Source organism: Falco naumanni, chromosome 1, assembly GCF_017639655.2.
Source record: "Falco naumanni isolate bFalNau1 chromosome 1, bFalNau1.pat, whole genome shotgun sequence".
NCBI lineage: Eukaryota > Metazoa > Chordata > Aves > Falconiformes > Falconidae > Falco > Falco naumanni.
In genome coordinates, this window is record NC_054054.1 from 16,684,639 (window position 1) to 16,708,692 (window position 24,054).

Here is a 24,054-nt window from a genome sequence, read left to right on the forward strand (position 1 = left end):
AGCAATGGCTACACAGCCCACGTTCACATTCATGGGCTGTGAAAGCACATTTAATTTCAGAAATGCACCCAAACCAAGGCCCATAGCCTGTCTGGTTTCTTCTTTCTTTTCTTTTTTTTTTTTTTTTTTTTTTTTTTAGATCACTTTTACCATGTTATCTAGCATAAGGCCAAGAACTCAGGCTGAAACCTCCCACAGTTATGGTACTTGTCAGCCTCCAGGGGCTTGTGAAGATGCCTCTGCTGTTCAGTGGCATGATCACTTAGCTGATGCAACCACACCTCATCTGATGCTGCAATTGTTAGTCTTCTGGTTCACTTAGTTTTCAGCTGAGAGATGCCGTCCCTTCCCTAAATATACTATGAGGAACAACTGGACCTTATCAACAATTCAGGACATACAGACAAAATACCAGGTAATACCAACAGAGTAAGGTAAGTTTCTTAAGAAAAACTTATTAAAAAAATATGGATTTTACAACAGGGCATAAAATTACTCATCCCAAAATCTTGACTACTTACCAGCAAGTTTGTTTCTTGCTCGGCTTCAGGCATGTAGGGATATTGAATATAAAACATGTCATTTCGCACCATCTTTTTCCTCATTCTGCAGGGACCCTCAGTCATCTCCAACATCCACTTGTCAAGATGGGAGCCAATGGGGGGACCCCACAAACCTCTCTCTCGGAGTAACTCATATTCAATTTGAGACCACTCTTCTGTCACGTATTTTAACGCATTCTGCTGACGCTGAATACAAAGACATTTGTATATGCATCAGGAGTGATGCTTTTAAACCTGTCTCTGATATGAACAGAGACATTTTTACTACAGTACAGAAAGAAGTGAGATAATTCATAATTCTAGTAGCATTTTCTAGTACACCTTAATAAGATTTCCAGTGTTGGTTACCGTGAAAGCAGGCTTCATATTGTAATCTTCTCAACAAAAAATGGGGAGTAAAAAAAAGGTGAAAGTTTTGCTTTTGATTTGTATCATTAATTAAACATATTTCTAAATGGAAAATATGAAAGAAATTTAACACTAATCCACTGATTTTGAAAAAGGATTTTAAGAATGAAAACAAAAATTCTGTTGGGGGCTTTCCCTGGCTGTATTTACACTGGAGAGAGAAATTAAACGAAGTAAAGTTTGGCGGGTGTTTTTTTTTAACTAATCACTTTCAATGATCTGCATCTCTTGGAAGCTGATTTCTCAAGATTTATAGCATGTAGCTCAGCAACTAGTTTGAACCAAAGGTCTTTGGGAATGTTTGGAAGAAACCGCAGGGTGCAATGATTTCATTCTGGAAGGCACAGATCAGCCACTTTTTATTTCTGCATGATTTGGGAAAGGTATCATAAAATTTTCTTTGTGTTACTATAGAAGTAGAGTTTGTACACAATGCTTCTCCACATCTTCTCTTAGGTTTTTGTATGATGTTTTAGAAAGACAGCATATTTTAGCATATTTCAAATCTCTTTTTTTTAAAAAAACACACTTCTAAGGAAAGACTACCTAAGCTTCTTGGAAAAAAATTAAGATTTAACATGTAATATTGCTAGAAGAGTTTTCATATCCACAACCAAAATGTATCTACACATTCAAGCATTTCACCAATGACAATCTAATATTTTACAAGCCCCATATTGAGAAACGGGACTGGTATACCTAACAGGTCAAAATATCAGTGTCGTGTAATTAAATCATTGAACCATACCTCCTGGTATTCCTTATACTGCATATCAACCAGGTCCCGAACCACTGCAATGTGAGTAAACATCCACTGGGAAATCTCCTAATACAAAGGTAAGAGGACAGACAGAATGACACTTTATAAAAGATTTTGTTTGAATGAAAAGCCTATGAATACATCACCTTGCTAACTGTGCTCACAATGGATATTTTTTTCTAAGAAATCAATTACTTAGATGATGAATTTCAAACTACTGCATGCAATGGTATTTAAGGTTTTGGGGTTTTTTGCTATTTTCTTCTTGTTTTATTTTTAAAGGCAGTAAATGCATATATAGAAATATCCTTTAAAAGAAACTGGCAATCATTTGAAAAATATTTTAACTAACATTCAGAACATTCCCAAACCGCCAAAGATTGGCACTGACAAATATTACTACTTTTGCCTATTTCCTTTTAAGCAATATTTTATGGATGCTGCCTAGTTTGTCGGAAATCCTCAACTCTGTGCTACAGTATCTCTGTTTTTAGTTATTGCCCCCTCTACTGATACAGCCAGCAACCGCTCCTGTCAGCTCAGTTTGTGAGTTTCTTACTGTTTGTTTTAGTGTGTATGCCTGCTCACCAGGAAAAGGACTGAGAGCAATGAGAATTCTTTATTTTATCAAAGATACCAAATTAGTTTTCAGATCAGAAAGAGAACTGGCAACATTATTATTTTTTTTTCACAGGGGACAAACTCCTGATTAAATCAACAGGAGCTACACATTTCCTTGTAGCAGGAATACACCTGCCCTCCTTGACACAACATGTCCCCAGTGTTTCAAGTGCTAAATACAGTAGTAAGAAATTAATCCTCCAAAACTTTCAGACTCCTCTCTTTCCTTTGTTTTCAGTGCCTCAAATACTTGATACTGACTCCCTGCAATGACCCACCAGGTACTGTCCTACTGAGAGCATCATTGCAGTGCTATTCTGGTCTAACCTTTTTTTTAATTAAGCAAGCAGGTTTGTAAAGTGCGCGTCCAGTTCTACTATCACAGATGGTTTTGCTGAATTCTTCTCTGTAGTACAATAAAAACAGTGCAAAGCAGCATTTGTTTAGTTATGATACATACGTGCTTATATAGGGATCTTCCTAAACCACATAAACTTGGGGGCAGAATAGAAAAAAGACAAGCATCTATCTCACAGCTTCCATTTCAGAGCAGTATTGCAAACGGAATTTAAGACCCAGACTAGCAAAGCAATAAAGCAACTGAGCCCTCTCACCACCATTGAAGAGTTTAATGCTTAATGTTACAAATACGCAGCTGCATCTACTAGATTAGGACTCACACAAGCAAGATGCCCAGCCTGGCTATTCCAAAAGGGGAAAGAAAACCAAGCACTCCACAGGATTCCTTACACTGGGATATTTACCATAAACCCTGAACATACCTTGCTGGATTTTAGCCTGCGTGTTATTAATCGACAGAAATTACCTGTGTAGAGAGGTTGTGTTTATGGAGCCCGCTCTCCTTGCGGTTTCTCCTCGAACCAGTTAATTTAGAGAGACCAAACCCACTGCTAACTCGTGAAAGTTTGGACTGTGTGGTTGGAACCAAAGCCTCTCCTCTACTGATGCATTTCTTCTCATGAGCTGAAAAACAAAGAGAAAGTGTTGGGAGCATTTTTTAGGGTTTGTTTTTTTTTTTAACTCCCTCCATTATATACACATATATACTTTTAATAGAATAACCTTTTCTGCCGCTTTAAAAAGGTAGATGTTTGGAGAATTAGAGGAATTGCGTGGGTGGGGTGGTTGTTTGGGGGTTTTGTGTAGTTATTTATTTGTTTTTAGAGTGCCCAGCAGCCCTCACATTCATGTCAAACATTCACGACTTGTATGAGGAAAGATCTGCAGGTGAAATCTGGGAATTGCTTGCATTTTGAAATGAAGCACAACAGATTCATTACTCCTTTGATGGATTATCAAGATGAGGGTCCATGAGCTATAAATTCTGTCCTTGTTTGAAGAGATGAAAACAGCTATGTATAACAAAACCATCACCTAGCCTCCCCTCTACCCCTGCAAACTTCATTTTTGTTGATTTACATCACTTAAAGAACAAATGGGCGTTCCAAAGAAGGGAGACAGCGTCTGGAGAAATATTTTTTTCTCAAAACAGTTACAAAGATAACAAAATTTATATAATTTATGTCATAAACAGTAGACACGAGCGAAAAAAATGCAGCTGAGCCCATACCTCTACCCAAAAAGGAGCTACAACACGACCCCACTAACCAATCTGGAAGCAAAATATGCCATGTTGAACAGAGAGGCTACCGCACCTTTTTGTGCACGTACAGCCATCCCAGTTGATAGTCCAGTCCAACAAGACTGGTATGCTTACTCTAAAATGGAAGGTTAAAAATAAATAAAAAAATCACAGCTTAGTCCAACTCTCTTAAGAGTTTAACGTTCTCCCGATATTCAGCTAATGGACTGCCCTGTATGTCAGTTACCTTTGATTTAGAAAGTACATGCTCACATTTCTCACTGTTTCTTTAATTACCTCCACCTCTCAGCTTTCTTCTTCTTTTAAAACCACCACTACTTTCTTATAGCAATAATTTCTCCTAAGATCTTTCACTCTATTCAAAACATTTCTGCATATATACTGACTGTAAGGGAGATACTGGAAACATGAGCAAGTATCAGCCAGGGATAACACATCTACATATCCAGAAATACAGAGACCACAAAAACAAGTATTCCAAGCTTTGAAAAATGCTTTCTGTACATCCAGGTTAAGCTCAATTACTTTAGAGCTGTGTAATCAAAGGAATCACATCTATGGAATTTTATTACCTGCTGTCTAAACTCTCGCTAATTTAGTCCAGCAATAGCTGGCCTTCTTTGCACAGAGCTAACTTGCGCTTAACTTGTTGTCCACCTGGATTCCCAGGTCCTTTTCCTGCAAAGCTGCTTCCTATGCTGAAGAGACTTCCCAGCCAAGAAGTCACAGTATCACTGCTGCTGGAGAAAGACTGCTCAATCACACATTTCCAATTGTATCACCAGACTGAGAGTTTGCAGGCTGCACCCAGACCTGATCACGAGGGGTCCCCCTCCCTGCCTGGCACATCCACTCCTGAGAATGGCAACACAGGTCACCCCAATCCAAGTGGTCATGGGAAGGAGCTAAATGACCCCATCACTGTAATCTACAATATGCTATTTAGCATCTTTAGCACAGAACTGCAGCTTCTGTGGAAGCCAAAACCTGAAGTGAGGACAGTCACTGCTTAGCTGTAACTACAGCTTTGGAGTAGGAACCTGGAACATACCACAGCAGACCCTAGATGTGGTGTAACTTCAGCCAGAGACACTTAATTCTCTCTAGACTACAGGGACAAGGTACTACAAGCCCAGAAATGCCGAATTCAGATATTCAGATGGAAATTACAGCAGGCCAAAGTAGTCCAACAGTTGCCAGTCCAGTTAGAGAGTGTTTCAAGTTTGTTTTGGTTTTTAAACCAGCAAGATCTGGCCTTTCAGGTCTCTGGTTTTGTTTGCTTTTTTACCTCCCCTCTAAACTACTGAAGCGTCAGGTTAGTTACAGAGCCAAAGAGATAAGGGAGCACAATGCCAGAAGAATTGCCCAGAAAACCCGATACATCTATTTGCTCAATGGCTGGAAGGATTCAGTGAAACACAAGCCTAGCTGCAGATTTTCAAGCAGGTCCACCATAGCCTAGTCTATGGGAAGAGTCATTTTACTTGTCTGCAGATGACGGAGGATATCCAAAAGGGAACAGTAATCCACATACGAAAGCTACTGAGCAGCCAAAGCTGAGCAATCTTACCCATAAGGTCTTTGGAGCATCGTGTGTCCGACTTAGAAAAGCAGGATAAAGGCCCTGTGTGCAGTGGAGTGTAAGTATATCCTATAGATGGTACAGTTTCTAAATGAGACATGTTAAACAGTGACAGTTTGAAGTACTTACTGCTGCCCAAAAGCTAAGCCTATATTAAAATGTCCAGTGCATACGGTTCACTTCAGGGAAATCTATCATTCAGGACAGATAAATCCTCAGTTACACTCACCCAAATGATTTTGCCAACACTTTAAACTTGCTTCCTCAATGAAAGGTCTTGCAACAGTTATATCCACTTGGCCACGATCGTTGACAGGTAGCGTCACTTTGAAAACTTCCTCTAAAACCTGTTTTTTACTATGGATCAGCTCTGTCCACACTCTGTTTATGGCTTTTAAAAGAAGCTGGCGACCTGTATAGGTACAAGATCACAAACAGCAAGCTCTCTACAGTGCTTACAGAATTGGTATTTTTACAGTAGTGAACTAAATAACTTCTGCAGTTACACTCCAGGATCTTCCACTCCTGCACAACTTGTGAAATGCCTCTGGCCAGACTGTCTTTTTTTGCCATTTATATCCTATCAGAAAGTATCTAATAGTTAATTTTGGCTATTTTTTCCTCTGTGAATCTGAAACACCACCTCTGATTAGTTGTGATTCTTCTTCCGCATCCATTTATTAATGATGTAAGATTCAAAAAATCTTACAGAAGTATGGCTATAAACACATACATAATTCTACATATACATTATGCTTTAATATTTTTACATATGATTGTGTGCATAAAGTACACAACTGGAATAAGTATTGCATATATTGTAAGAAAAAAAAAAATCATCACTGAATCCTTTATTCCACAGCTAGTTCATAAATTTCCTTTGAGTGAGAGATCCTGAGGTTGTCACTAAATAATAATTTTAGAGCCTATACCAATGAGTTCTTACCTATGCTCATGTAAGATCCAGCTGATACAAAACTATGGTGCACACTTAAAATGAACCATTCCTACTGCATTTAACTCAGTGCATATAAAGCAGTATTTATAATTCTAGTATGTGTTCAGAATACAATGAAGAGCTCTTGCTATTTTAACAAAACAGTAACTTACCCTGGATATGTCTGTCTTGGCATTTCTAAGTGTTTTTTCCATCTATTTTTTAGGTATTTTTATACACACACACACACACAGAGCCCTAATAGTAACTGGGGTAGAAGATTAGTGATGACAATACAGAAGTGGCATTAGGAGACATCTGTGGCTTTGCCACTCTCTGATTACCTTCGCTGACATCTTGATTGTAGACTCCATCTGGTTCTATATCAGAGGGAATCATAATGTGCCAAGTTGTCATCCTGGCTTCTGCTTCCAATCCAAACCCATCGACGTTGCTACAAATACACAATGAATTAACGACTAGAAAAAAAAACAACCAACAAGCTAAAGCATTTGGTTCCCTGTGACAGTATCACAAAGATTAATATGTGCTACTACAGCAACGTATCTTCATTTCTGTCCACTTAGGTTCTGATCATCTGCAGTCACAAGCTGCACTGAAGGTTTATGAAAAATGACATGCCATGGACACTGACGTCACTAGAGGAATATAGCAATATTTGAAGAAATGCAAAACAGATGAGGCCACAAATGGAAAACATTAGGGTTTCTGCTGCTGCTGCTTCCCAAGTGTCTTTGGATGAAACACAAGTTGTACAACTTTTTGGAAAGAGAAAATGAAATGCCAGGCAGGCATTTGCAGCAATGCAGGAAAATGGGTGCCTACAGCATTTGTCATGGGCATCTGATTTAAAGCCCGACTGGACTTACTCCAGTGTTATATAGCCAAGTACTAAGATATGGAATTTGTATGAAATGATTCAATAGACAATAAATCTAGTGACAGGTACCTTCAAATATTAATTACTTAGCACGAGTGTTTCTTTCTACCTTGAAAACACTTCAAATTATCAAAGCATAACAACAAAATGGTTAGGTAAGCACTTGTGACAGTATTTTAAAATACCTCTGTAAAAGTAGGTTACAATGTTCTCTATACCTGGGCTCTTCAAACATAATTCTTTTTCAAAATGAATCATTTAAGCTTGCTTGCATCTCACTGGCTGGAAAATTATAAACAGTTATGCAGAATTTGCTGACTTACAAGGTGAGTGTCACTGCTTAGAGAGAACAGGTCATTTTAATACTTCACAGCCCTGGTTCTGGAATGACCTTCTGTCTAAGATACTTACCTTCCCACATGCAGATTAATCAAGCAGTGAGCTAGGCAGCTGATGAACTCTTGATCATGATTTCCAGGTCCCAAAATTAAGTTTCTGTTCACAGTAAGGACCCTTAGGGAATCAAGGAGAGCCACTTGCTGAGGAACAGTTTTGTGTGCCCTTGAGAACTGATACAAGATGGTCCTGTTCAGGCAGTGATAAATAGCATCCAGTGATAGTCCCTGAGATCTTCTTTTTGACTGATGTGAAGTAAAAAACCATGATCAGACAGTAGCAGAAAATCAATTTACTGGCACACAATCTTCCCCTGAATTGACCCATGCTCATTTTTCAAAATCCGTATTTTACTAAAAGTGTCAACAATTCCATGAATTTCAAGGACTAAAATGACATTAATTAATGATGATACACTTAGAATTTTAACATCTATAAAGATACTGCTGATTTTTAACAATAAGAGTCTTCTAATAATCTCCAATAAAAGTGCACGAGGAAGCTTCCCAAAAATGTCAAGGTAAATCTAGGAAGCTTCCCAAAATTTATGTGAGGTAAATTTTGTTGTTTATCTGGGGGAATTTCTAAAAAAAAAAAAATAAATAACAAAATAAAATAAAATAAATAGTATCATGTGAAAGCAGTTTCTACTCCACTGCCCCATATTAAAGCACTCCACACTGACAAGATGTGCTAGGAAAGCTCAGTAAAGAGAGAGAAAACCTGGGGAACAAAAGCATGCTGCTGTGCTGACCTGTGTCACTAATGGGTTACGTAGTGACATCATTTGATGGGCTTTAACGTAACCCGCAAAAATGTTTCTGCAAGCAGGCTAATAGAAGAACACTGTTACCTGAGCAATGAGCTGGATTATGAATTCCACAAGAAGTTTGGATTCTTTGTTGAACATGCCCTGCCAAAGCTTATCTACCACACGCTGTGTAAAATAAAACACATTGTTCACCAGCACTTGGTAGCTTCCTCCACTCGTTATAGGCAGAGATGCATCTTCACCTAGGTAACGAAAAAACCCAAAGTTTTCTGCATTTATCAAAACCCCACATCTGCATAAATACATTCACCTTAGTCTGTGCTTTCTAGAATTCTGTAAATCAGAAGAAGACTCAGTCAGAGAAAAAGCTAAAACCTCACTCACAGCTTTCCTACAAGGATCTTTGATGGTAAGCAAACATTTGAAATCAACAGTGACAAAGACTAAGAAAGTGGGGGCTGGGGCAGGAAGAGTCTAGAAGAAACAGTACTCCTATGATCCTGAGGCATCATATTTATCTCTGGTCCTCCTTTTCAACTGGAGCTCCATGTGTGCAGAACCACCTGTAGCTTTTTTAAATTATACTTCTGCTCTTTCAAAAATAAAAGAACCTTGTAAAACACCTTGAGATGACAAGTGGTATCAGCTGGCATCACTTCTCCCTCATGGTGCTCACTCAATAAAACTAAGTCAATAGGCATCAGCTGCATATGTCTGCACATACATAAATGTCAGTCCAGCTATATTAAGAGAAGCTTGAAAAGTGCAAGTGCTTCCATAAAAACACCCAAAACCCCCAAACAACAACCAAACAAAAACCTCAAACGATCAGTGGTGTTGATTTTGTTGGAAGTTCACCTACACTTATTCACTTGTTGCCTCATCTGCACGTAAGCCAACTGATGGTATCACATGTGGAGGAAGCTGGCAAAACCTCGAAGAACACATGACTGGGGAAACTAAAGTCCTGCTCCTGAGCTGCACAGATGTACTTCTAAGGGCAGGAGACTCTTTGAAGAACCTGACCCAAAGCTTCATGTAACGTGATTCTGGATTTATTTTATAAATGCACTGCACCCACAGAAAACCAAATTGTTGCTGTGGCAAGAAAGGGGGAGCCTTACAAGCACTTTTGAACAGAAATGCATGCCATCCAATGACATTTAGGATGGAGACAGAGCAGACTGAGAGCTCCTGGGAAGTCCAGCAGGCCACCATGAAATAAGATTGGGCACTGTAGCAGTGATATTCCTACAGGCCACCTTCACAATCATCTAAATCCATGCTCTGGTGGGACAGCCTACCCTACTGACATCCAGGTTACAAGCTTCTAATTCTCTTCCTGTCCATTTATTAACTGGATCAATGGAGTGCTAATCACAGAGGCTTTTTCTGGGGTGCTGCATTCATAATAAAATTACAGTAAAAGGAAATGGAAACAAAGCAAACTTTTACAAATGGATGTCCCACCCGTGATAAATGGACTGTAGTTCCAGTTCATCTACTAAGACAAGAAGGACAAGAGAGATGATGCAAGATTCAGTTTCAGGTCTTTTTGATGTGACTGCAATTTGTCTGGCTTATATACCCAAAAGATTCATGCCATACAGTTCTTTTGAATAAACTATTTTACAGCTTCGGCACAATCAACATAGTGAGGGAACATGCAAGCACAGCAACACCATTTACACCATTACACCAAGGAAAGGAAAGGGCAGGGGAAAAAACAGAAAAAGACATAAAAGACAGTCACGGAACATGAATAAAAAAAAGTTAAATAATCAAAACCTTTTTCTCAAATCCATAGACTGATAATTAAACTTTGCTATATTACCCAATAAAACATCAGCTGCAAGTAAGTGGTCCATCACTCCATCCAAAACGTATGTCTGAAACTCCTTCTGCTGTGTTCGTGTTGATCTTTCAGGAGAAGCCTGATAATAGAAATACAACATTAAGATAATGAATATCACTGAGTGCGGAAAAGAGGGAGGAGGAGAGTGTTCTAGCTGAATGTCTCTTCTCTCAGCTCTCAGGAACTGGTTTTTTTTCTTTTACGAGTCTGTCTCAATAAATAAGTCTTGGCTTCATCTAAAAATTTAAGAATGCACGTCAAGTATACATTGGCTGTATGCAGTCTTACAGAGTAGGTATTATTCCTATTTAAATCCAGTAAATTTGCCTTCTGCTGTAACAGGAACTGGAAAAGAACACATTCTGAAAAGGTGCACAAATCTAACTAAACATAAGGTTAAGTTGTGATGATCTCAGTTCACAGAATCACCTCCTTCAGTAAAGACAAGTGGGACAGATCAAACATGTAAGTGTATCATCAATCCTACAAGGGGTTCTGCATATTGCTACAGAAGCCCTGGTACAGTAATATAATAGATGGATGTGCTAAACCTTTCTAATTTCCTTTGCACTTTAAAGGGGAAAACGACTTTATCACCTTGTGTTGTTCAATGCATACATAACCATATCTAACCGAATGATCCATTTAAACTGTCCTAGAAAGCAATACAAGATTAAGTCAACCTGCTTTGTCTCGCCCCGTAACAGTTTAGCAGTGTGTACATACCCAATTCTCTGTTTATGCTAAGCAGCCAGTAACACTAGTGAGCGATAACAGATTACGACAGCAGTAAACCAACTGCAACTAAATGACGATGGCCTTAGATATTCTTCCTGATGTTTGGGTACAACTGCATCTTTTGACAAATCATTTTTTGCTTTGTGACAGCAAAGACATGCCCAACTGCCCCAGGAAGTTTGTTTGGAAATATACAACATTCCTACAGCTATCAAAAAAAAAAAAATCAGGCAGACGCAGCAACTCACAGGTGAGGTAACAAACAGGCAGGTTAAGGGAGAATGTGAATTTATGTGAGCTGAACATTTCAAAATATATAATCTGAAAGACGTGTAGGCAGCTAAACAGTAACTGAACTTTTCACTCCCTGCCTCCTCATTAACAGAGGGATGCTTTCTGCAGGTGTCATAAACTTTAAAAGATAATATACAGGAAGATAACACAGTTATTTTGTGAATTTTTATAGCATATGGCACCATATGTCCTGACACTTGTTTCTGTCTAATACGAATAAAATAGAAGCCTTATTATTTCTGTAGTAGGGACTTGCAGGGATTTTATATTTTCAACGAAGTCAACACAGCTGTCATTATCTGAAAGGTGTTTAACAAACGAATCACACTTCATAAAACCAAAACTTGATGAAAACTACAACTTCTCACGCTGCACTGTTGAACTGTTATGATTCAAAACCTGTGTTTCCAGACCAAAAAAGATATTGGCTAAGATGACAAAACAAGTACGGCTGCTCTAAAGTGAGAACAAAATAGAAATCAAACCCTGACATGGCATGCTCAGCAGCTAGCAGAGTCATTTGACTGGCCAAATGAAAGTTAAGAAAAGCACAAACAAAAGCTGTAGTAGGGCTGTGGTGTGCAGGGGAACACAGCACGGCAACAAGAAAGCCAGGTAACCAGCATGCAGACTGGCAGCTCTAGCACCTGAGATGGTCACCAATATACACAAATGCTAGGGGCAGGGCCATGGAGAAGTCCAGAAAACACTGTCAAAGGAAGGTTGAGATAAACCCTCTGCATTTGCTTTCTTAGGTTTTCCAAGCTGTTAATGAAAGGTGAGCAAATTATTATTTATGGCACACTAGTGTTCCTTTTTCCCTGCCTGACCTCTTATTCCATGACAATTTACAGGATTCTGCTGAATCCCGAGTCATCATTACTCTAACTTTGAAAGGTAAGTAGAGGAAAACACTTTAGGAAATAAAGTGTCACAGTAAGTTCAAATAATAAAAATGAAAAAAACACTCCCAAAGAAACTGTACCTCTAGAAGAAGATCTACTAGTGGAGTCTGTTTGCTGGCTGGTGTGAGGCATAAGTTATCAATTATCAGCACACGCATGAAGTCAAACACAAACTTCTTGGCAGGATGGTTGGTTAGGTATGTCTTGGTGCCTACATTGCAGTATTCTGATTGGCTCCTGTTCATGCCAGAATCAGCTGCAAAGGCTTTAAACTCTTCAGCTGGGGACCCCACTTCATCATCAAGATCAGTGACCTGTGAAAAAAAGCGTGTTAAAACCCTAGAGATCAGCAAACCAACAGCAGTCTCTTTGCAACTCTATTCTTTACTTGTCTTTCTAAGGCCATTCACATTTTGCTTCTTAAGAAGCCTTTTTACAAGATTATTATGTTCAGGATCAGTTCCCTAATACACAACAGGAGTTGTGTATTGTATACACACATTTGTAGGATGTGTAAAATCCCCAAGGCAAACAGTAATCAGTGAAGACTGGCATGAGTTACATGAGCTAGAGACCACATTTCATGTTCACTTACCCACAAGAAGTACTTGGGCAATTTCTAGATACTTTGCAAAAATATATTTTTTTTTTGCAATGAGAAAATTTATGTAAAAAGTTATTAACTAAAGCAGATACAATCAGGACAGAAGCCACCTAAAAAAAGGCTATCAAGCTTACATGACAAAACAAAAAAGGAATTGAGCCTTTTCTTAATAGAATACCTTCACAGTGCAGTTATAGGTAAGCCAGTTTCCCCAAATCTCTAAACAAAACAACAACAACAGGTTTCCACAGCTTTCCTGTTTCTGATAAACAAGAATCTTTGGGGGGCTAGCTTTAAAGGAGGCTGTAACAAAAAGCACAAACAGCAATGAAAGCTGTCAAATCCAGAAGACTGACTGTTTTTATGTAACACCCTCCTCCAAATGCAAAAGGAGACAATATGATTTCCATCAACAGGCTTATTGCATCACCAGCTTACATGTGAAGTAACCAAATGTTGTGAACATTTGGTCTGCTCTCCAGTAGGAGAGTATTCCCAAGAAATTAAGAGAAATGCGAACGTGTACTGCTTCTGGTTTTAACGGCAATCTCAGAAAGGCTGAAAGATCAGTTAAGAATTTTCTCTCAAGGCTGAATTTGGGTTACAGTATTTTATTGTGGGAATCTGGCTGTTATTCATCTATTTCACAAGGGATTAAATAGTTCTGCATATTCGGACAGAGACAAATGCTGGAGGAGTAAACCCAATTTGGAAGTCAAGAGAGCCCTCAAACAGTGAAGAGCTTGAGTTGTCAGGCAACTACAAAAAGTTAAGAGACCTAGTAGTTAAAAGTAAAACCTACTCAGAGGCACAAGGCTCCTCTAAAAATGCTGTACAGGTGAAGGCCAAGTCAGCATTACCACTTTATAAGTGGCACTTCTTTTGAGAGAGACAGCATTCCTAGCATCTACTTGAAGTGCGAGTTTAACTTAAAAGCAAAATAAACTATTTTGATGAGAGACTCATCAGCACACACCTTTAAAAACTCTTACTGACAACAGAAAGATAGCATGCCGCCAGCAAGTATTTCCTGAAGTACTGTATCATACCCTCCCTAGTTCTAGCACTTTCAACCTGCAGGCTAACTATCTTTCCACATTCTTAATAAAATTATTTTTAGATGTTGGCTAACAATAACTGTTTGTTCCCTTTCCATTCATATTCTAGAAATAATACCATTTTTAAATGCCACTAAGCTCAAAGAATACTTCAGGCACCAATTCACACTCTCTCCTGGCTTGAACTCAGTAGTTCCAGCTAATACAAGAACACTGTTTTGTGGCCAAGCCACAAAAGAAGGAATGGGAAGTGGGAGGAAAAAGAAGTTTTAGATTTTATCACATCCTCCAGAGCAGAAGAATGAAAGCACAGGCTGCTTCCCTTTCTTTTGCTTTTGTAAATCTGAGCTAACATTGTTCATATGACTGAAAAGAGTCCACTAGAAAACAAATAAACTGTGTACATTCTCCCTAAAATGCAGTTTCCGGTGTCACTGCACAGTAACTGCCCTTCAGCTAAACATGCACTTCTCTCGGTTCAAAACCCAAGCACAAAACATCGAGGCCAGCCTTTACAACGATCAGAGCTTTATTTGGCATGACTGTTAATTTATAAATCCACATTCAGGGGAAAATGAACAGCTAAGTAGTTGCATTTCCTACCATCTCAGAGTAAGGTCGTATGTTGAAAGGAAACACTGTTGCTGCCAGCGCACACAGGAACTCTGGACTCATCCACAAGGAAATGAGGTCCGGCACATTGTGATACAAATACCGAAAGAACTGCATCAAGGTGACTGGATATTCTCGAAGCCAAGAGCCTTCTTCCTCTGACTGCCAAGGCTGGGTTGAAAAACAAACAGCACATTAGCACAGATGGCACTAACTGACAAACGCTCATTTCAGAAAGGAGCTGCAGGAAGAGGAGCCATAGGGTGAAATATGCAATCAAACAGGGTCAAACATGCAGTGAAAGACATGATCATCACATGTGATAAAAGATGGGGCCAAATGTGATCAACCACGTGGACAAGCACTTTTTTAAACGAAGCAGAAATAAGTGACTGAACATGTGGCCAAGCACATAACCAAGTGTGAAAAACGCGTCAAATGTGTGTTGCCGCACTTGTCAGAACACATGACCAAACATGTTTCTAGATGATTTCTGAGGACAGTGTCTGAACATACGACCTAATATCTGATCAAACAAGTGACAGAAAATGTGTTTGAGCACATCACTACCACGTGACAAACCTGACCCGATGTGACAGAACGTATGTCTGAGTATGTCACCATACAATGGACACCTGATCAATCACATGACCAAACACATGGCTAATCTTGCCTCCAGAATGTGTGACAAGTGAACAAGCCACCAACTTCTAACACCTAAACCGCCTGCCCAAATCATGTGCCTGCAACAGGTGACAACAGAACACATGTCCGAGTCATCACAGACATGTGACTGAACATACAACAGCACGTCACCGTATCATAAATGCATGAGAAACATGTAGCTGAATATACAAACATTATAACAGGACACAAGTTGCAACCCCATGAGGAAAGGTAACCAGACACATGACTGAACATGTGATAAACCTACAGCAGTAACACACAGCAGCCTAACACATGACAGTAACCTATGCCTGAGCACGTGTCCAAGCATGTCACAAACAGCAGACTGATCACATTTACAACACACGATTGATCATAAGACAAAACATGTGTCCTAACATATAATGGTTCAAAGCATGTTGGTAAACATGACCTGACTCAGGTCAACCTAAAATGTGATGGCACTGCTGAACATACACCTGATGACACAGAACCAGACAGCAAGGCAAGAGGCAGCGTATGCCTCTGAGCATGTCACAAATGTGTCTGAATAGGTGAGGACCAAACACATGACAAAACAAAGCACCAGCAAGAGACAAAACACATGACAACAGGAATGTGTACCACACACAGCAGGCTACAAATACATAACCAGTACCCACGTCCAGAAGATACTTCTGAACATGTTAACGTGGGAGGGAGATGCAAACAATGCTTCTCAGAGCATACTGCAAACACATAATGACCAAACAGGTGACAACCAAACAGGTCCTGCTTTTCAACACTTCATGAGATAATAGTCAGCATGTAACACACTCTGGCTCCAAGGAAATATAAAATTTTCCTACTGTGAAACCAACTTTCACAACTTCTGACATTAGATTCAAAGATTAGAAGATGACACATTTTTCTGAGGGTAAATTCATTTCTTTCAGCATGTGGCTATTAATAGTCGGGGACTTGTCTGCACGTAGAGGGTTCATGCATGAAATCCATAATTCACATAGCTCTGAGCGGTTGCGACATAGAGTCTCAAATGTTCCCCCATGATGTTAATCAGCAAAGAAATTCAACGACCTCTGCCAAGGGCATTTTATCCTTCTGCTTTCCTGTTTTGTTTTAATTGCAGCAAAACACAAAGCCTAGCCTTTTTGTGAAAAAGCAGCATTAATTTTGTGGCCACTAATAATTCTACAGATACTGACAAATGAAGTAAGATAGAATAACCCACTGACAATGATGTTTTTCACCCAAGTATTATGAGCCTAACTCAGAACTGGGTTTGTCATGACAGTAACAAAACTTCAACTTCTCTAATTTGGCTCTTGACTAAGTTGCAACTCAAACAATTCTGTATATTCAAATAAGAGAAAAATTTTTTATGCTTACTGAATTCAGCATGCTCCTCAGCATTCCCAATAACAAGAAGGCAGCTTCTGTGCAAACACCATGTATTGAAGAGGTAACAGTGCCACAGGAGGCAGGAACTCCAAATATGAATGTCCAAATAGAATCTAAATCAAACTGGAAGAGGTCAAAGAGAAGAAACGAGACATGAAATGATCCCCTTCTCCAGTGCAATCTGACAATGCTTTTTATTAAACCTACAATACACTCATTTGGAAGTATCTAAAAAATCAATTGTTTCATGTTCTCCAAACTTTATCCCCAAAAGCTTCACATGGTTGCATGTCACTGAATAGAACTCGTTCTAAGCATGGGCTAATGTAACTGCAACTCTCACTTTCTCAAAGGATTTAAGTGTTTTGAAACAAGAAGAGACCTGGCAGTCTAAGTGCTGCACAATCACTTCTGTTTACTTCAGTTACACCTAGCAGTAAAACCCACATGGTATCCCCCCAGAAAAAACAAGGGGGGTGGGAAGAGAAAAAAAGGGAAAGGCGAGAGACGGGAGGAGGGGGGAAGCGAGAGAGAGAGAGACGGGAGGGAGAGAGAGAGATGGGAGGGGGGGAAAAGCAAGTGAGAGAGAGAGAGACGGGAGGGGGGGAAAAGAGATGAAAAAGGCAAAAAAGGAAAAAAACTAAACTGTGTTTTCCAGCAAGTCCAAATAATTAAATCAATTAAAAAATAAAAAAAAACCCAAAGTGCCCACCTCTAGCATTAAAAGTGCTACTGCTAAATATTTCAAGGAGCTGAATTTAGATTTAACAGTGCTGTACTTCAGCGCTGTAAGGAGGTCAGCTTCATGGCTGCACCTCACTGTAGCACGGTGCTGAACATGCTGTCAAGTGTCCCTCTCAAGGAAGCAGGCAGGCAGAACACCTTCCAGCCTGACATCTTTATTTCCCGTTCCCACTGATAAATGTTAGCACTGCATTCACCATGAACAGGCACCCTCTCTACCTGGAGTGTGGCTCTTCTCCATAAAGCACTTCCTAGAACTCTGTTGTAGACCACATAATTTCTACTAACTTACATGCAATTAAAACAAGTCCAAAATAAACCTGTTCAGAATAGGAACAATAAACATTTTCCAGCAACAACTGAGATGCCTCCCTACAAAACCAGAGAGACTTTCTGAAATAAAAGCTAACTTGTTTTGTCTGCAACCTGTGAACTCTCAACTCCCCACTCAAAAAAACCAACTTATAAAAGAACCCCACACCAAAAACCAACCCAAAAACACCCCAACCAAAACCAACCCAACCCAACACCAAAGAAAGCAAGCAAAAAATTATGTTCCCCCTCAGCGCCCACACCATGCCAGCTCGAACCAGGGATCTGCTTCTCATTTGACACGAAAACAGAACAGAAAGACACCAGTAACAGTGATGCTGTGACAGGCTGGCTTCCATGTGCTTGCAGGGTACCATGTCCTCCCACCCCAAACAGCTCAGCACTAAACACCACAGCACTGTAAAGCAGCTGCAGAGAAGGAGGCGGGGGGGTGGGGGTGGGGGGTGGGGTGGGCCTGGTTAATCTGTTATTTTCTTTCATGACAGGCAGAATGACATTTACATTTTACTACATAATCCCTACCTGGCGACCCTGATTACACTGGCTGCTGACGACAGGCGCACTGACCTGCAGGTTTTCAGGCAGTTCAGTGACTGGCTGCTGCAGGAAAAGGGCCATGAGGAGGAAATAGAGTGCAGGTACGTTAGTGTGCTTCGGGAGAAGGGACTGCAGAATGGGAAAGCCTGGGAAGTGACAAGCATCCCGGTTAATCTCCCGGACCGTCGATCTGCCACCAGCACTCCTGCCAACATTGAACCCTAAAATGAAAAATAATAAGAAAACCCAAAAAGCCAACAATGTTAATAGGGAAACAACTGTGAAGCTCGCTCTTAATCAAGTAGTGAACTCAAAAGGGTACCTTCCTCAGAAATTAACGCCATAAAATATGAAAGTGTGCATACAGACTAATCATACATGTTACACAAATCTGCTTCAGATGTCTGATTTATCAATCAATAAAAAAAGGAAATTATTACCTTCCAATAGCGCATAGATGAGACTGCTCCATACAGACTGCCTAATGCTACCACACACGCACATAGATCCATTTTCTGACTATGACCACAATTTCAGGCTTTTAAAACACGCAAGCTTCTGAAAAAAGATATTTCACTGGCTGAGAGGGATGCATCACCTTGATCTCAATTACAGATTTGTATTACCAAGCAGCAATCCCATGGCCCATTTAAGTTGATGGGCAGCTAATTTGTTTCCAAAAATGTCTCAGGGGCATCTTGTTTCAGCTGTTTTGTTACTGATTAATCAGCTGGTATGAAGCATTAAATGTTCTTATTTTATCTGAACTGTTGACAGAGGCACAAAACTCAACCTTTTGTGACCCTGCTTCTACCTATGTATTTCAGGTTTTTATTGAACAAAAATAAAAATACACCAACACAACAGAAGCAGTTATGTTCAAGTGAGGAAGGAGGTAGGAAGGGAGTTCAGGCTCAGCATCAGCACAATGAACCATTCTTCTGACACTGACAGACATCAGGTTGCTTTTCTGAGGCTCTAATACTGATAATTCTTTCCACCGGAAACTGAGTTTTTAAACATAAAACAACTACCAGGAATCAGACTAATGAAATCTTTGCTACAAAGTTGCAGGAATTTGGTCAGCAATCTTGAACAAAAATGGCTGGTGTTTCACTTCAGGAGAAATTTGGGGAGTCAACGTGTTGTAATTTATTAAAAAACACAGGGTATAAAATTAGATAATCTGTCACTATCAGTTAATGAGACACAAATTTAAAAATATGTTTGGTCACAGTCGTGCTTGGATTCAATTAAAGTGATACTATAATAAAAAAACCTGTTACAAATACTCTCCAACTGTGACTGTAAATCAAAACCTTATTTAGAAAGATTTTGTTACTGAAGAAAATTTTATGTTATTGGATTATATATATATACACACATATCCATTTATATCCAATATAAATATCAATTTATAGTGGATACTGAATAAACAAGTCAATTCCCTAAAATATCAATCGTTTTCAAATTTTAAGGCACCAGCGCGCAAGGCACAACCATGTGCAAAAATTGTTTCTTAAATAAAGTCAGAATTGGCCAAACAACAGATGTTATAGTATGTTAACAATAAATGTTTGCACGTGTAATATGGTTTCAGGAAAACTGTTCTCCTTAACCTTCATAATTCATTCATAGTGCAAAGAAGCATCCTATGTTCTTAGTCGAATATCCTGAGGGATCTATTATGGGAAACCAGTGTAAATAAATAGACTTGATAGTTTTATTTATGCAAGAAGTAATAAAGATAGCATAAGATAACTTTGAGAGATTTCAAAGAGACAAAGCATTAAAAAAAAATGGACTTTTAATTTTCATTTCAGGAAAAGCCCTCTTCCTAAACTAAGATCACTTGAACAACACTTTAAAATTATTTCCTTATAATAAACCAATTTCGAAAAATCTTTAGCACAGAAACAGATCATATACTGCTGCAACACAGAGAGGTGCCTCCTTGTACAGTCATTTTAGGAACAACAATTAAGTTGAAAGTACTGTTAATACCACTGCCCTGATCTAAAGCCTACTCAAGCTCATGAAGAGACTCCCATTTAGCGTCAAGGGATATGCATCATGGTTTGAAAGGACATTTATCTGAAAAGCACTACCTTATTTTGACCAGAGAAAAACAGGTCCGTATGAAATGGTGACTACACCTGTCCACACAGAATTGACATCCATGTTAGAGACGCTTTGAGATGCATTTCAGACAGCACAGAGATGCTCAACATGGGTCCTGTAGCACTAAAGCCTTATACACTGAATTCTAGATCACATAGGGTAAGAGAAAGGTCTGATAACCTGGATAAATGAGGCTTTAAGAACCTGCAAAAAAAGTCTTTATTAAAAGAGAGAGTGTGAACCTGCATAAGTGCAGAAGGACGCAGGAGATGGAGAGGAACAGAAAGGCTGAGATAATACTGTGAACACAGAAATTCCCAAGATAGCAAAATTCCAAACTGGTAAGTCTAATTGGCACAGAACTCCCTAGACAAAGCAGCTCTGGTATAACACCACCTGATGCTCTAACTAATGAAAGTAGACAAACAAGTAAATTTTACTGAATCTTAATTAGTTGTGTGCATAAGGTGCTATACTATGCTACCTTTGCATCTAGCTCAGGTGTGCCTGCCCATGGGGCATACTTAACCTCACCATGCTTGTAACAGAAAAAAAAAATATTAGCTACATCGGCTTCATGCAGATGATGAGGTAATACTGAACTACAAGGAAATCTGTGTACTGTCAACTGAAGGGCACTTTTGTAAAACCGCTCCCTTTTGTCTAGGAAATCAAAGTCTTAGTTGTAAGAAAAATAAAGTGCAGAGGCGCCCGATTACAACACCAACAACAGTGACAGAAAGGATGCATCTGCCAGACAGTATTCATACAGTAACCCCCACCTCGACACAGACGCACACGTACTCCCACACAAGCCTTCAGTCCTGAGGGAGCTGGGATGCCATACCTAGCACAGTACCAATCTTATCAGTCAGGACAGAATCCGTCTGGTCAAGCCAGCCTCCACCACTCAGACCCTCCTTAAACTTTATAAGGATCGACTGATTACTCAACAGGACGACAAGAATTCGCATAGCTGCTGTGACTGTGGTGGAATGCAGATGTTCTTCCATAAACATCATAATCCAATCAAAACCCAGTGTCTTGACCAGTTCTTCACAAGCCCTAATTACAGAGGAAAGAAAAAAGTCATCGTCACATTTTACAGCATTTATTTTCCTACCACATAGCAAGTATCAGCGTCCTCCACAACAGTGCAAGTTTCAAGATCAGAAAAAATACAGATCTATCAAAGAGTTAACTGAATTCTTAAATAAATTTTCTACACAACAAGAAATGTTGCTCACCAAATCTTGTGAAATGGAACATGTACAGTATTTGTTTAGCAAAAAGGGAAGACTCAGTACAGCTCCTGAGACTATCCCATTGCATGAGATTTCTCCAACTGCTGCTTTGATAACAAATGTGGAATGCTGAACTGGAAATGTTTGTTCACAAATCATAATTTCCAAATACATTCTGTTGAGCCATACATAGGTAGAGAGTTTTCACAAGCCTTTTTAATGAACTGGTATTAAAAAATGAAGGTTTCTTGGTGTTTGGTTTTTTTTTATTATTATTGTTAAGGGAAGGGTTGCTTGGGAACATTTGAAATAATGAGGGGTTTTGTTTGTTGTTTTTTTTTTAAAGCAGTATTGCTGAAAAGCTCAAACAGATTCAGGTTGTATGTCAACCAACACTCAGTCAATCACTACATAATCTACATGTGCCATAAATCCACAAAACGCCTCCAATAGACTCAAGACAGCCTACCGGGCAGCTGCTTGAAAGTTGTATTTTGTCAAGTTTTAACTTGACAGTGTTTCAAAGCCTCTTCTCCAACTCACAACATGACTCTAGTGCCCTCATTAAACTACAACATCAGTCCCTCACATGCAATTTTAAGGAACCAAGGGGCATTGTAGGGTCAATGACCCTTATGTTAACCCCTACTGAAGCCATTTTGATCTTAACCAAATGAGAAGCTGACTGTCCAGCTTCTCTAAACAGATTTTATTTTCTCTATATCCACACATGTAGTTATGAGAAAACAGCATCAAGAAGTACGTGAGGAGAGCAGGGGTTAAAGAACTGGCTCTCTAGATAAAAAAAACCTTATAGTAGCCAGACATCCACGCTAGTTCCCACTGCATCCTACACACCTGTGATCCTCTGGGCCTCAAGGTTTTAAAATTAAGTTTTACAAACACTGGAACACAGTTTTCTTCCATAAAGTAACAATAAGAAGCAATCTCCCCCCAAATGTACTACATATTTTCCTCTCCTGCTGATATTATGCTTCAAATTAGGAACAACAGAAGTTTCTACTAATGCTGTCAATCATGGTCTGAAAGTTTCTTTTTTAAAGATTCAAAACAAAAACCAGTTAATGCAATAGCTGTAAGATCTGTGTTAGTTACACCAACATCTGCTTAGTACTATCATCCTTGCATAAAACTCAATAATCATGCATTCCATTTCTGCTAGCATACCCAAAGCTAATTTAGTCACATCTGCATAAATCATTCAATAGTTCCTACAAAATTACACAATTCAACTAGTGAATCAAATGGGGACTGTATAATTCTCCCCCTTGAAATAAAAAATTACATCTTTTCTCTACCTCGATTTTTTTTGTACTTACTGCAAATTAACAGTTGTCTTTTCTTTAGATGTATATAGAAGTTTCAGAAGGATATCTAAAAGCCGATTCCGCAGTAGAATAAGATTAGCTGAAACAAGTCCTCCAAAATCATCCTCTGTTCCTAAAATTTTTTTTTTAAAAAAAGGGGGCAACATTTAAAATTAGGGTTTTGGAACTCAGGTGTTTTAAAGGCTATTCATAAATTCCATACATAAGCAAATGCAACCTGATCCCACTCAGTTGTGAGGAAGCCACACTAAAGTACATGGCAGCCTGCTACATGCTCCTGAGAAATGCTTCATGCCCCATCATCGTTGTCACACAGTTTAGTCAGCTTGAAGAACGGGTAAAAAGGAATTGCAATAATTCTTAGACAATAATCTAAAGTGGTCCAGATTAGCTAAACCAGTCACTCCAGGCAGGTAGAGACATAAAAATAATCAAACACACGCCACCCCTACCCCTCCCTCCCCCAAAGACCCCACAACATGGTATCTGGGTAAACATTTTGCATTAGGCAGTCTGGAGAGGTGAAGGGGATGGGGTGTGGGAACCCCAAGGGAAAAACCTGATGCTTCCGAACTCCCTCTGAATCTTAGAAATGGGGAGAAAAATCAGTTTTCTTTTCTTTCAACAGATCCCCAAATTAATCATCAGTTGAAAAACACACTTACTGCAAAACAAGCCAATAGATGCAGCTGAGGCCTAGCTTTACAGCTATTCTGCAAATCCCTCTTATTGTACATTATGTTCTCAAAAGAGTGATGTATGCAAAAATGAAGATAGATAAATGGTCACTTTCTGGGCTAAGGTTTTGTACACAAGTCACAGACATGAACATAAAGCAACTTCTACAGCAGAAATACAGAACTGGTGAAAACTGATAACCTAAAAAACTCATGCCATTTGCCTCAAAAGCTTCTCTTTCCATTCCTGCCACAGCCTGAATTTCTCCCCAAGGTTCTTTAGTCCTCCAAGTAGGCAAAAAGCAGCTCAGGCTGTGATTAGCCTGAGGAAAAAAAACTATGGCTGGCCTGG

General features: G+C 39.3%; 1 protein-coding gene across 4 annotated transcripts in view; it reads right to left on the reverse strand.

The window, feature by feature from the left end:
* The window catches only part of WDFY3 (WD repeat and FYVE domain containing 3), a 185,129-nt gene that overhangs the window by 28,897 nt on the left and 132,178 nt on the right, over positions 1 to 24,054 (reverse strand). For 3 of the 4 annotated variants that reach the window (XM_040582561.1, XM_040582552.1, XM_040582534.1), the window contains 14 exons: positions 23,017 to 23,137; positions 21,280 to 21,497; positions 18,297 to 18,532; positions 16,686 to 16,820; positions 14,622 to 14,801; positions 12,437 to 12,670; positions 10,399 to 10,498; positions 8,646 to 8,806; positions 7,808 to 8,037; positions 6,840 to 6,949; positions 5,788 to 5,970; positions 3,179 to 3,336; positions 1,720 to 1,797; positions 522 to 749 (listed from right to left, as the gene is read on the reverse strand). In XM_040582561.1, the coding sequence (XP_040438495.1) occupies positions 522 to 749; positions 1,720 to 1,797; positions 3,179 to 3,336; positions 5,788 to 5,970; positions 6,840 to 6,949; positions 7,808 to 8,037; positions 8,646 to 8,806; positions 10,399 to 10,498; positions 12,437 to 12,670; positions 14,622 to 14,801; positions 16,686 to 16,820; positions 18,297 to 18,532; positions 21,280 to 21,497; positions 23,017 to 23,137 (2,372 nt within the window). The remainder of the gene's footprint in view (positions 1 to 521; positions 750 to 1,719; positions 1,798 to 3,178; positions 3,337 to 5,787; positions 5,971 to 6,839; positions 6,950 to 7,807; positions 8,038 to 8,645; positions 8,807 to 10,398; positions 10,499 to 12,436; positions 12,671 to 14,621; positions 14,802 to 16,685; positions 16,821 to 18,296; positions 18,533 to 21,279; positions 21,498 to 23,016; positions 23,138 to 24,054) is intronic. The other variant, XM_040582543.1, reaches the window with a different exon arrangement.